Consider the following 13,681-nt stretch of genomic DNA (forward strand, 5'->3'; position numbering starts at 1 on the left):
GGGTCATGGGTTTGATTCCCAGTCAAGGGATGTACCTGGTTTGCAGGTTGCAGGCACATGCAGGAGGCAATCAATCCATGTGTCTCTCTCATGTCAATTTCTCTTTCTCTCCTTCCTTCTCACTCTCCCAACTCCACTCCCTTCCCCCTCCCTCCCTTCTACTCTCTCTAAAAATTAATGGAAAAAAATATCCTAGGGTGAGAATTTTTTTAAAAAAATATTAAAGGCTTAGAATTTTTTTTTAAATATGGCAATCTGATACATGCTGCAACTTGGATGAATTCTGAAAATACCAGTATTATGCAAAGTGTCTGATACATTCTACAACTTGGATGAACACTGAAAATACTATGCTAAGTGAAATAAGCCAGAATCACACAAGTACAAATACTGTATGATTCCACTTATTTGAAATATCTGGAATAGGCAAATTCATAGAGGCAGAAAATAGATAAGAGGTGCCCGGGGGCTAAGGAGAGAATGGAACAGGAATTATTGTTTAATGGTTACAGGATTTCTATTTGGAATGATGAAAAGATTTGGAAATGGTGATGATTGCACAACACTGTGAATATACTTAATGCCACTGAGTTGTACACTTAAATTAGTTGAAATACATATTGTATGTTATATTTTGCTACAATAAAAAAAAAAGAGAATTTCATAGCAGCTTAATTAATATTAGCCCAAACCTGAAAAGCCCAGGTGTTAATCAGTAGGAGAGTGGATGAGCAAACTGTGATACTATGCAACACTACTCAGCAATAACCACAAAATAGTAATGATAAATCTCAAAATATTATGCTGAATGAGAGCAAAAGTATACAAACTATATGATTCCATTTATATGAAGTAAAACAAGCAAAATAAATCAGAATAGTGGTACTTCTGTGTGTGTGTGCTGGGAGCAGAAATGAAAGAACTGGGAAGAGAAATGACTGGGAAGAGAAATGAAAGAACTTTCTGGGGGGATAGAAATGCTCTGTATCTTGAGAGGTTACACAGGTAAATGCACTTGTCAGACCTCATCAAAGCGTGGAATAAGATCTGTGCACTTCGCTAATGTAAGAAATAAAAGAATCACAAAAAATACTGAACTCTAGAAAAACCAAGATGGCGGCATAGGTAAACACTGGAAATTGCTGCCTCGCACAACCACTTCAAAAATACAACTAAAAGACAAAACAAACATCATCCAGAACCACAGGAAGGCTGGCTGGGTGGAAATTCTACAACTAGAAGGAAAGAGAAAAGCACACTGAGACCCAGAGGAGCTGCAGAAGTAAAGTGCAGAGGTACGGAGACGCGCGGAAAGGGCTGGCAACTGAGGACGCAGCGCACGTGGAAAGGGCTGGCAGCTGAGGACACAGTTGTCTTTTTCAATCGGGAGGGAATCTCAAGCTCCCGACTGTTCTGAACTCCAGTTCCAGGCGAGTCTCTGGGGACCCACACTCATACGGGAGAAAATGGACTGTCTGGCATCAGTCAGAATTCGAGGGCAGCTTTCTCTCAGAGGTGCTTGCAGCAATTACCGGGACACTGAGAAGAGGGCCTCTTAGGGCAGGACTGAGGAGCAGCCACAGCTGCTTGGTCCGCCCTGTTGATCCCCTGAAACCCTGCCCCACCCAAGCTGTGAGCAGAGGCTTTTGCATATGAAAGGCTTGGCCCTTTGCAATCTGAAAATTACCTAACAAACTGCAGCTGGGTCAGAGAGAACCAGAACATCCAAAAGAAGGCCGAGGCCCCACAGAAGCTTCCATTGCTTCACAGCTGGGCCCCTGCTGGGTAGCCTCAGGCAGATAATAAATTAGCACCTCCTTAGAGATCCAAGAGCCAGTGTACCCAGTGGTCAGAGTGGGACCATCAACATTACAACTCCTCAGAACCATAAGGGACACACTCAGGGGGCAGACTCAGTGAGCACCAAAGCCCCACTGAAGCAAGTCTTGCCCCAGAAGGGTGTCTCCAGCACAGAAGTTCTCCCACTGCAGACATAGCTCATTCTCACAGCCAACTGGCCTGGAGGTCAATTCCTCCCAGTGATACCTACAACAATCAAGGCTTAACTACAACAAGACTGTGCACACAGCCCACAAAGGGGTGCACCAAGAGTGTCCACCTCCGATAATTGGGGAGGCTGAGCAACTGGGTCCTATAGGACACCTAGCACAGAAAGCCACTCTATCAACACAGGGAAGCAGCCAAAATGCAGAGACAAAGAAACAGGTCACAATGACAGAAATGGAGGAAAGCAAACTACTGGATATAGAGTTCAAAAACCACACTTATAAAGTTTTTCAAGAATTTTCTAGAAACTGCCGATAAATTTAGTAAGACCCTCAAGTGTCTAGTGAGACCGCCGATAAACTTAGTGAGACCCTCAAGCAATCTAGTGAGACCCTCGAGGATATGAAAAAGGACCAACTAGAAATTAAGCATACACTGACTGAAATAAAGAATATTATACAGAGTTCCAACAGCAGACTAGAGGATCCCAAGAATCAAGTCAAAGATTTGAAATACGAAGAAGCAAAATCACCCAACTGGAAAAGCAAAAAGAAAAAAGAATCCAAAAATATCAAGATAGTGTAAGAAGCCTCTGGAACAACTTCAAGCGGACCAACATCCGAATTATAGGGGTGCCAGAAGAAGAGAGAGAGCAAGATATTGAAAACCTATTTGAAGAAATAATGACAGAAAACTTCCCCCACCTGGTGAAAGAAATAGAATTACAAGTTCAGGAAGCACAGAGAACCCCAAACAAAAGGAATTCAAAGAGGACCACACCAAGACACATCATAATTAAAATGCCAAGAGCAAAAGACAAAGAGAGAATCTTAAAAGCAGCAAGAGAAAAACAGTCAGTTACCTACAAGGGAGTACCCATATGACTGTCAGCTGATTTCTCAACAGAAACTATGCAGGCCAGAAGGGAGTGGCAAGAAATATTCAAAGTGATGAATACCAAGAACCTACAACCAAGCTTACTTTACCCAGCAAAGCTATCATTCAGATTTGAAGGTCAGATAAAGAGCTTCACAGATAAGAAAAAGCTAAAGGAGTTCATCACCACCTAACCAGTATTATATGAAATGCTGGAAGGTATCCTTTAAGAAGAGGAAGAAGAAGAAAAAGGTAAAGATAAAAATTATGAACAACAAATACACATCTATCAACAAGTGAATCTAAAAATCAAGTGAATAAATAATCTGATGAACAGAATAAACTGGTGAATATAATAGAATCAGGGGCATAGAAAGGGAGTGGACTGACTATTCTCGGGGGGAAAGGGGTGTGGGAGGTGCGGGAAGAGACTGGACAAAAATCGTACTCCTATGGATAAGGACAGTGTGGCGGCGGGGGGGGGAGACGGTAAGGGCAGAAGGTGGGGTGGGAACCAGGTGGAGGGGAGCTATGGGGGGAAAAAAGAGGAACAACTGTAATAATCTGAACAATAAAGATTTAATTAAAAAAAATACTGAACTCTAATGATATACTGAACTGTTTAGGGGTGAAATATACTTTAAATTGCAACAAGAATTATGGACTGAGGGATGGACAGATTGATAAGTGTGATAAAGCAAATACAGCAAAGTGTTAATAATCATAAAATATAGGTGATGGGTACATAGGTGTTCACCATATAATTATTTCAAGTATGAAAATATTGATAATAAAATGTTTGGAAAATACACATACCAACAAAACAGTTGTTTCTCTTCTTCTCAAGAACTTGGCTTATATTTCTAATGCTACAGAGTGAGAATTTATTGTTGTTCAGTTTGTCCCCAGATGTTGCTCTTGCATACATGATGTAATTGCCATTTTCTTTTTGTCCCAAATTCTTAGATTCTCCTGGAGTGCACTCTGTTCCAGAATCATGCTGTCGAACAGAATACAGAGTTACATAAACAGGGAAGTAAAATAAGGTTTTCAGGTCATCTGATTAAATGTAATTTTTTCATCAGAAGAACAATGAAAGCTTGTAGACTCTCCTTTAGAAAAGATCTTACAATTGTTTTAGACTATGAGGCTGAAAACAATCTGCTCTTTTAAGGCTGTTATGTTAGAAGGGAAGGAAAAATCAGTGAAGCTCTAACCACAACTTATATAGCTTTCTAAGTAGGTAGCAGAATGGAGGACAAATTATCATAAAAGTCTATTAAAAATTAGTTCACCTACTTTTAAAAGTAGTAGGAGGAATATAAACTACTTAAAAACTACTAAATATTCATTAAAATACATGTTAGGGCCAGTTCAGAGAAGACAGAATTGGGAAAGACAGGAAACAAAAGAGAATGGTATGGGGTTAAGTACATACAGTATAGGCATCTAAGAGAGTTGAGAATTTACTATTATGTAAGAAAGGTAAGTAAATGCTGAGTAGGAATAGAAACACAATGATCCATTTTTAAATACAAATTAAGAAAAGCCTCGCCCTGACCAGTTTTGCTCAGTGGTTAGAGCGTCGGCCTGTGGACTGAGGAGTCCCAGGTTCGATTCCGGTCAAGGGCGTGTGCCTTGGTTGCGGGCACATCCCCAGTGGGGGGTGTGCAGGAGGCAGCTGATCGATGTTTCTCTCTCATGGATGTTTCTAACTCTCTATCCCTCTCCCTTCCTCTCTGTAAAAAATCAATAAAAGAAGGAAGGAAGGAAGAAAGGAAGGGAAGGAGGGAGGGAGGGAGGAAGGGAGGGAGGGAGGAGGGAGGGAGGGAGGGAGGGAGGAAGGGAGGAAGGAAGGAAGGAAGGAAGGAAGGAAGGAAGGAAGGAAGGAAGGCAGGCAGGCAGGCAGGCAGGCAGGCAAAGCCAAGAGGTAAAACCAAAACACTGCTTTGTGGAATAAAACAGGAGACATACTTGTCTATGTACAGAAATAGTTTACGGTGTTGGTAACTATTCCTGAAGTATCAGATAAATACAGTAAAGCACCAAACCACAGCTCCATGAACTTTCTCAAAGTAAATACACTTACATGGCCAGCACTGAGATTGGGAAAGAGAACACTACCAGATCACAGCAGGTCTCCCCAGCTCCTGGGGTATCGATATACATTTAAAAACAAAACAGCCCACCAGCTGGCTCAGTGGTTGAGCATCAACCTATGAACCAGGAGGTCACGGTTCGGATTCCCAGTCAGAGCACATGCTCAGGCTCGATCCCCAGTGTGGGGCATGCAGGAGGTAGCTGATCAATGATTCTCTCATCATTGATGTTTCTCTCTCTCTCCCTCTTCATCTCTGAAATCAGTAACAATATATTTTAAAAACAAAACCACCTCACCATGCTCCAAAAACAATTCAGAACTTGTCAGTAAGGATGAAAACAATGGGTCCTAGAGTAATAGTTCTATTTATAATTAAATTGTTTTGAATGCCAGACAACCCTACTCTCCAGAAAGAAAAGAACTGCCCATAACCATTCTGTTTCTTCCCAGAATCCATCTAAGTAACTTTCATTTTCTACTCCCTAATCTGAAGCAACTATTAAAGCAACTGCTTTCACCTTTATTCTTCCTGATACCTCTTGCCTTTCTCCTAAACCTAGGTTCAGCATTTAACAACTCTTTACTATTCATCAATATTTTCTTGCATATAGCAAGAAAATATTCATTTTATAGAATTTAATTTGGTTTTTCATAATATATGACACCAGAATTATTCTCAGCATTAGAATTTTAGAAAGAGAAAGACCAAAAAAAATACCAATACTGTTTAATTCTTGATGTAATCACAGAATATCTTATCATCTTTCAATTGAATAACTATAGGTGTTGTGTTCAATATCAAACAAGAAAAAGCTGAAATACAATATGACAATATAAAGATGAGTTAAGCACTGTCAGTAGCCCTCAAAGGACTTACATTCTATTTTAAAGGGCTAGCAAATTTCGATATCTCTGCATAGTCTGTTCTCTGCCTCATAAAGCCCCATAAATCCATTATAGATATCACTAATTATTATTTTTTAACCCAGAGGAGACTGTAATGGATCATAGCCAACAAATTATAAACATGTATGCCAGCTATTTGTCATCCTCATACTAGGGAATAAACATTGCACACAAATAAGCAAAACAGAAAACAGAAAATAAAAGCTACTTGACTATACCCACAAAAAGTGCTGTGAGAGTTCAAATAAAGAGAATATAGCTTCGCAAAGAAACTATAATCTTAGTTTGATAAGAAAAAAGAAAAGCTTATTCCTGACTATGAAAATAACATATATTCCTTTAGAAATTTTAGAAAATAAAAAATGGATAAAGAAAAATTCAATCACAATCCACCAACCACAATGAGTATAATTAACATTTTGGTCAATTTCCTACATGACTTGTATCTAGTAATATAATATTTTAATACAAAATTTGGGCTATACTCTGTGTTTGGTTATATAAATGGTTTCTTTCAGTTTAACAGTATAAGGTAAGCATTTAAAAGCTTTATTTTTAAATGATGGCAGAGCATTCCATGATACTTTGCTAGTGTAGAGGCACTTAGGCTGTTTAAAATTGTTTGCTATAATAAAATAGCCATGGATACCTTTTCTTTCTTTTGTTGAAATGTACACAAATCATTGACAGATTGTGCATTTATTACTTTTAGTTGGATTCCCAGAGGTAGAATTACTCAGTAAAAAGGTCAAACATTTTAAGGGTCTTGATACACACTGCCAAACTGCCTGTCAAAAGGGCCACACTAATTTACATTATATAACAGCAAGGATCAAGCTTTCAACAGGCAGACATGAGAAGAAACTGGCTTCCTGACAGAAGGAAAGTTTTAAAGAACTGTAAATTACTTAATTTGACAAGAGAGGGGAGAAAACATTGAAAATATACTTGGACCCAAATTATGGAAATCCCTAAATGCTAAGATAAGGAAATTGTATCAATAGGTACTAGTACTAGAAGTAAGCTATTAACAGAAGTAACAGGATCAGAATGATCAGAACTATACCTAGACAAAGACTAATCTGATAATAGTGGGCACATATTAGAATTTTCATATTGAGACAAAATTTGTGTCATTTATGATTACAACTTCCCACAACAACGCTTATAAAATGGTTAACAATAGGTGTGCAATAAATATTTGGGACAGGATAAATATAAGGGATAGTGTGAACCACTCATAGAGAAAGTAATATTGACATAGTATATAGATTTACAACAGGAGAAATAAAGACAGATTTCAGGTAAAGAAAAGAAGGAAGATAGGCTCAGGAATTTATGGCTCTAGCTGATCTTACTATTAAAATGCCTAATAAATATTTACTAAGTACCTACTATGTATATGAATGGTAACATGAACAACATGCACAAAGGAATGGGGGTGTGTTTAAGCATGGTAGAGCCATTAAAACTAGTCTGATGTTGAGATAGGGTATGTGGCAAAAGGGATGTAACCAATATGGGATATAAGGACTATCAGAGAGATAGTAGGACCAACCCCCAATGGATTTATGGCTTAGAACCAACAGAAGGCCAGGTCATCCAACAGAGACTAATTTCACCTTCCAGTAACCCTTAGCCTCATTATTCTCTCATTGTAATACATTAGCATACTAAACAACCACCCCCCTCCCCCCGCCCCCCCCCACACACACACAGAGAATGCAAAGCCCATATAAGGATATAAAATGGCCAACTGTTCTCCCAAGAATCTCCACCCCTTTCCCAGAAAAATCCTGAATATTCTTCCCCCTTATTGAATGCCCTACTCCCCAATTAAATGAGCTCCAATAAAGGGAGCAAATCCCACTAGGGAGTGGCTGCTCTACTGTGGAGTAGCCACTCTGTCTCACTACTTCACTTGTAAACTCTTTCACTTTAAAGTCTATGCTGGCTTGAAACTGAGTTCTTACCTGCTCCAAACCAAGAACCCCACAGTGGTCACAAATCATCAGATCCCCAGGCCCCTGAAATGCCCAAATCAGTATGACAGGAAAAGATGGCAAGAGAGACAAAATGTGTCAACCAATTTATCCATTAAGCAATAAGCAATAAGTAATATAACATTAATATACTAAAAACACCTCTCCAGCAACTGGTAGGGGATGGATTAGACAGGAAGTGAAAAGAGAATAGATTCAATTCCCTACTCCAAGTGTGGTCCACAGACCAGGAGCAACCGCATCAGAGGGTTTCTTAGAAATGTGCAAATTTGTGCCTCACCAAAGACTCACTGAACTACAATCTGTATTTTAAGATCCTCAGTAATTTATATGCTTTGAGAGGACCTAGAGTAAAGTATAGAAGAGCAGGGAGAGAAGAGAGGACATTTGATTGTCCTGGAAAATGCAAATTAACTGTGAACAACAGTTCTCTGCTCATCTCTAAAAATTTCAATTACTCTTTTAAGACAGATCACCAAAGCAGTCAAAAGATAGGGAGATTTAAATACATTTTAAATACTTTTTCCAAGAGTATTGATAATAATCTATCAATTTCAGATAGGACTTAGAAGAGGAAAGATTTGCAACTTAGTGAGATGCCATTACATTTTACAAACTGAAGAAAATTAGAGAAACACATTTAAGGATTTGAAACAACTGTATATATTTTCCAAAACTCATAAAAATTTCCATTTTTACAAGTGTTAAGATACAAGTAAAATAAATTAACATATGAAAATTTCCCAAACTTATTAAAATCCTATCAAAAATTTCCCGAACTTATTAAAATCCTATCAAAATCACAAAGAACATATTCCAGTACTTTGCATTTCTGTGTGTATTAATCGTTAGGTCACTTGAAAATCAATACAATGAAATGGATATTAAATGATACCAAAGAATTGTTAATTTTGTCAGATACAATCACACTGTGGTTATGTAAAAAAAAAGTCTATTTTCTTAAGGAATGTATACTAAAATATACAAGAATGAATGAATTTGCTTCAAATACCTTACAAAGAAAAAGGAAGAAATACAGAAAGGAAATGTAGCAAAATCCTGATAATTGTTGAATCTGAAACAGAGGCTGAATCTGAATGCAAGCCACAACCAGTTTTAATATAGCCTAAGCTAAAAATGGTTCTCCCATGTATAAAGGACTGTAAAAACAACAAAGAAAAATATACAACTGAAATGTTACCCCCAAAACCTAGATTACTCACTAGCTAGCCCTATACAGAAAAAGTTTGCTGACCCCGTTCTGGATGATGAGCATATCAATCTCATTCCACAGTAGAGAAAGACAAATCTAGTAAGCCCCAATAATACTTTAACAGAAACCAAGCAAAACACCTACTCCACAATTTCCTAACATTCAAAATATATTTTAAATAATTAAAAATTATTCTCATTCAATGAATATTTGAATAAATCATGTAACAGGCACTGTTCTAGGGCCAGGATACATAGAAGTGAATGAAAAAGACAAAATCCCTTACCTTCATAGAATTCTGGCTTTGTTAGGTTGACTTTTCTTATTTTAATCACAAATATTTTACTTTCCTTCCCTTCTATATGCTCAAGTACATGACTGTTCTGACATAAAAGCATTCATACATACTTAATTTCATTGTAAACAAACAAATCACTGACATAAAAGGTAGGTTAATAACTTTTATTATTTTATTTAAAATGTAGTAATTATGCAATACTTACTGGAGATCCAAAGTTATGTCCAACTTCATGAGCAAAAGTAATGTGAGAGACTTTGGGAGGTACATGAGACCCATAGTTCTGAACAGTAATAATTCCAGTGTTTAAGGACTTCTTCTTACCATCTGAATAGAGCTTACTTTTTTCACATATTCCTCCAGAGCTTCCTAATTCAGAGCAAAAGATGGCTAAATTAATATCTATTTCACCCAAAAATAACTTTCTAATATATGCTATATTAAATTAAGACATTTTATATTTTGAGTCCAAAATACAACTGGTACCCACATATATCAAATACTCAAAAGTTTCTTTGGTCCACGATTAGGAAGTCATTTCAAATAAAAGCTTTAATGAAGAAACTCCCAGGATTGAGTACAAAGCCCTTATAAAAATTTCCTCTTCATAACCAAAAGGTCCCCAAATTTTTGCTCCAAATAATTTAACAAAATAAATACTTTCGTTTCTGTTAAATTTGAATATATCAGTATTTACACTGAGTCAAAACCTACACCTTTTATCTTTTACAAAGAAAACTTTTAAGTTCACAAAAGTTGAATAAAATATTCTTAAGTAGATTCTGAGAAACTCACTTCTACAAATAAAAGCAGTGATGCACAGGAGTATGTACGTGATTCACTATCTATCCTGAGCGACAAGATACAATTTTTTTTGTTTTTTAAAGAACTACGGTTGCCAAGGTATAGGGGTGTGGGAGGTGGGAGAAGTAGGGAGAGGTTGGTAAAAGGTATAAACTTTCAATTATAAGATGAATAAGGTTTCATAATGTATACAAATAGCAAATCAGGATAATGTACACTTCAAATATCTTACAATTTTGTTAATTATACCTCAATAAAGCTAAAAAGAATTATGCAAAACGGGTAAAAAAGTACAACAAAGGGAGGAGGGAAGGTAGGGAGGGAGAGCAGAATGTTAATTATCAGATATTCATTGTAGTACTCTTGCAACCTTTTGGCATGTTTAAAACTTTTTTCAAAATAAATTCAAAAAATTAAATTATGATTTTCTGATGTATCTTGAGAACACTTTCAAATTTTAAAAGGAAACCCATATTTTTACTTATACCTATTAAGTCGTTTTATAGTCGTTTATACCTATTAAGTCATTAATAGTTCCTGAACTTCAGAGTTTAATTCCAAAATGAAAGTGCTTTCATATCTAAGGCAGTTAACATAAGAAATTAGAAAAAGAACATGAAATTCAGAAACAGGCTGGCCAATCCATGTCTTTATTTACATTGTACTAAAAAAAACATAGTTCTCCTAACTATTGAAGATTTTTAGTGAGAAGTTCTTTAGTTTATATTCACATTTAAAAGGTTTCTCTATTTGAATTTTTGTTAAAATACAATCAAATGGATTATTCTGATAACTGATCAAATTACTTCAAATTAGCTGTGTATGCAAAGTTAGAACCAAGTCATTAAATCATTTTTAAAAACCTAATATTTAAGCCAGCCACTCAGTGGTTGAGCATCAACCTATGAACCAGGAGGTCACGGTTTGATTCCCAGTCAGGGCACATGCCCGGTTGTGGGCTTGATCCCCATTGGGGGATGTGCAGGAGGAAGCTGATCAATGATTCTCTCTTATCACTGATGTTTCTATCTCTCTCTCCCTCCCCCTTCCTCTCTGAAATCAATAAAAAAAATACTTTAAAGAAAATAAATATATATATATATTTTAAAACCTAATATTTACAATCTCTAATAAAGCATATAATAAAAAGCAATGAAAAATAGATCTGCACAAATGGCATGATACAACTGCTGTCTTGTTCCTTTTAAAATCAGAAAGTATATGGCAGCAAAACATAAATTTAAATTACCGTTATGATATAATTTAGGAAGCTGAGATGATAATGTGCTTCACAGAAAAATAAACTGAAAGACTGGGGTACACGCAGATTTTAACCAGCAAGGGATTGAGAATCGTTATGATAGTCAAAACTTACTATCTTTTCTACACAGAAAACTGAATAAAAAAGGAAAAAGCTAATGAATAATGAATAATTAATGTATTTTCTTAAGATACCTCTACTTTTAGAGATGAGTCCTAAGGACTATATCACTATTTCTAGAAAGTAGGAAAGATAGGACTCAGCACTCTGTATAATAATAATAATAGTATACATGTTATATAGTTTTGAACAAATAGTAAATTAATATCCTGCCTTAGCGAAGATTTGTCATATGCAAATTGGTCCAATGTAGTACTGTCAAACTTGAATTAAGCATAGAAGACTCCACACTGCAAATTTATCAGTTAAAAAAAAGTAGAGAGCATATATTAAAAACTCTGATAATATACTTTTCTGTATTTTTAAGATCTACCTAGTATAAGAGAAGTTCAGACATATACATGAGAGTACTTTTCTGAAATGTAGCCTTTGTAATTCATATCTTATTTAATGTTTTAAGCAACTGCTTTTGGTCTATTATTATAGGAAAAGTTCATAGTTGTTACAGGCTAATAGAATATGTTAGAATAACTCAATTATACAGAAGGAAATAGAATACTGTATCTAATTTTATAACTTATAGTTTAATTTTCTAATACTGTAACTAGTTTTGATATGCCAGAAACTCAATTATTGGTAAGATATCATATATACTTATAAATAAACCATAACTAAAGTTGAGCAATTGCTTTATATTATAAATTTAAGATTTTACTATGTATGTCATCATTGAAAAACACAATTGTGAATAACAATGAGAAGGGTGAAATGTAAAATTAAAAAAACTACAAAGGTAATAAAATATCTTGACAGAATCTAAAAATACAATTTTGATGTGAGCAGACCTAAGTACCTAAAACTTAATAGTAATATGCTGACGATACAATATTGATCTGAGCTGTAATTCTGAAACACAGTAGTACCACTGCCAGATAGGTTATTAAAAAATATCCGAGGGCATTTCTTTGTCTTTCATGTCTGGGGACAGTACTCACATGTAATGAGTAGGGACCACAGATGTTAAACATCCTGCAAAGGACAATCCAGACCTGAATAAAATGCCAATATTAAGTGCTCTGTTGCAACATTCTAATGATGTAATTCTCCTAACCTTGTAAATAGACTTTTAAACAACAGGTTAAGAATTCAATAAGCTGTTGGTTATCTTGAGAACCCATGATAAGCTCTGTATGTCCTCAAATCCTAATATGTAAAATTAAGTGAAAGTTTCTAAAATAAGAAAAACAGAAGAGACTATTTCTACCAAATGAAATGTCTCAAAAAATATTCTTCAAATTTAATGAACAACATAAACTGAAAAAAAAAAATAGAGCCAGAGACACAGAAGCATCGAACAGACTGTCAAACTTCAGGGGGGGGGGGGGGGGGGGAGTAAGAGATCAACCAAAGGTCTTGTATGCATGCATATAAGCATAACCAATGGACACAGACACTAGGGGGAGGGGAGGGCATGTGCTGGGGGGTGGGGGTGGCCGGGGATAGGTCAATGGGGAAAAAAGGAGACTTATGTAATACTATATGTAATACTTTAAACAATAAATAATTTTTTAAAACTGCTTTTCACAAATGGTCAGAGGAATACTGAATGGTTCAGGATTAACTATGAGAGGAATTCCAAAGCTAGTGTTATTTAGTGACCTACTGATAAAATTAAGATGGATAATATATGAGCAGAATGTACTTAATTATCCCCCTAAAAAAATGGCCCCTCAAAAGGTGTGTTATAAGAATATAGCAAGTAAAGTAGAACAAAGAAATTATTTAATATAAATAATTTACTTTGCTAAGGAACTAATGTTTCAGTCTCTAAATTAAATAAGAGGCTACCTGCTTAACAGAGAACTGTGCTTATATAAAGTTCAGAGTAATTTTTCCAGATTCATATTCAAGATTGACTTTGTTTTGGAGACCAGACTCCCTTTATTGGGCTCTCTTTAAGGCCCAGTATAATATTTTTATGTTTTTGTTAATCTTCACCCGAGGATATTTTTTACATTGATTTTTTAGAAAGAGTGGAAGGGGGGGAAGGAGTAGGTAAAGGAGGAGAGAGAATGTGAGGGGGGCGGAGGGA

At 36.0% G+C, this 13,681-nt stretch overlaps 1 protein-coding gene across 12 annotated transcripts in view; it reads right to left on the reverse strand.

Moving 5' to 3' along the window:
• Positions 1–13,681, reverse strand: part of ADAM10 (ADAM metallopeptidase domain 10) — a 167,818-nt gene that overhangs the window by 36,351 nt on the left and 117,786 nt on the right. For 11 of the 12 annotated variants that reach the window (XM_036302918.1, XM_036302951.1, XM_036302960.1 and 8 more), the window contains 3 exons: positions 9,610–9,773; positions 7,864–7,917; positions 3,700–3,883 (listed from right to left, as the gene is read on the reverse strand). In XM_036302918.1, coding sequence (XP_036158811.1) covers positions 3,700–3,883; positions 7,864–7,917; positions 9,610–9,773 — 402 coding nt within the window. The remainder of the gene's footprint in view (positions 1–3,699; positions 3,884–7,863; positions 7,918–9,609; positions 9,774–13,681) is intronic. The other variant, XM_036302909.1, reaches the window with a different exon arrangement.

This window comes from Myotis myotis, unplaced genomic scaffold (genome assembly GCF_014108235.1).
Source record: "Myotis myotis isolate mMyoMyo1 unplaced genomic scaffold, mMyoMyo1.p scaffold_m19_p_1, whole genome shotgun sequence".
Taxonomy (NCBI): domain Eukaryota; kingdom Metazoa; phylum Chordata; class Mammalia; order Chiroptera; family Vespertilionidae; genus Myotis; species Myotis myotis.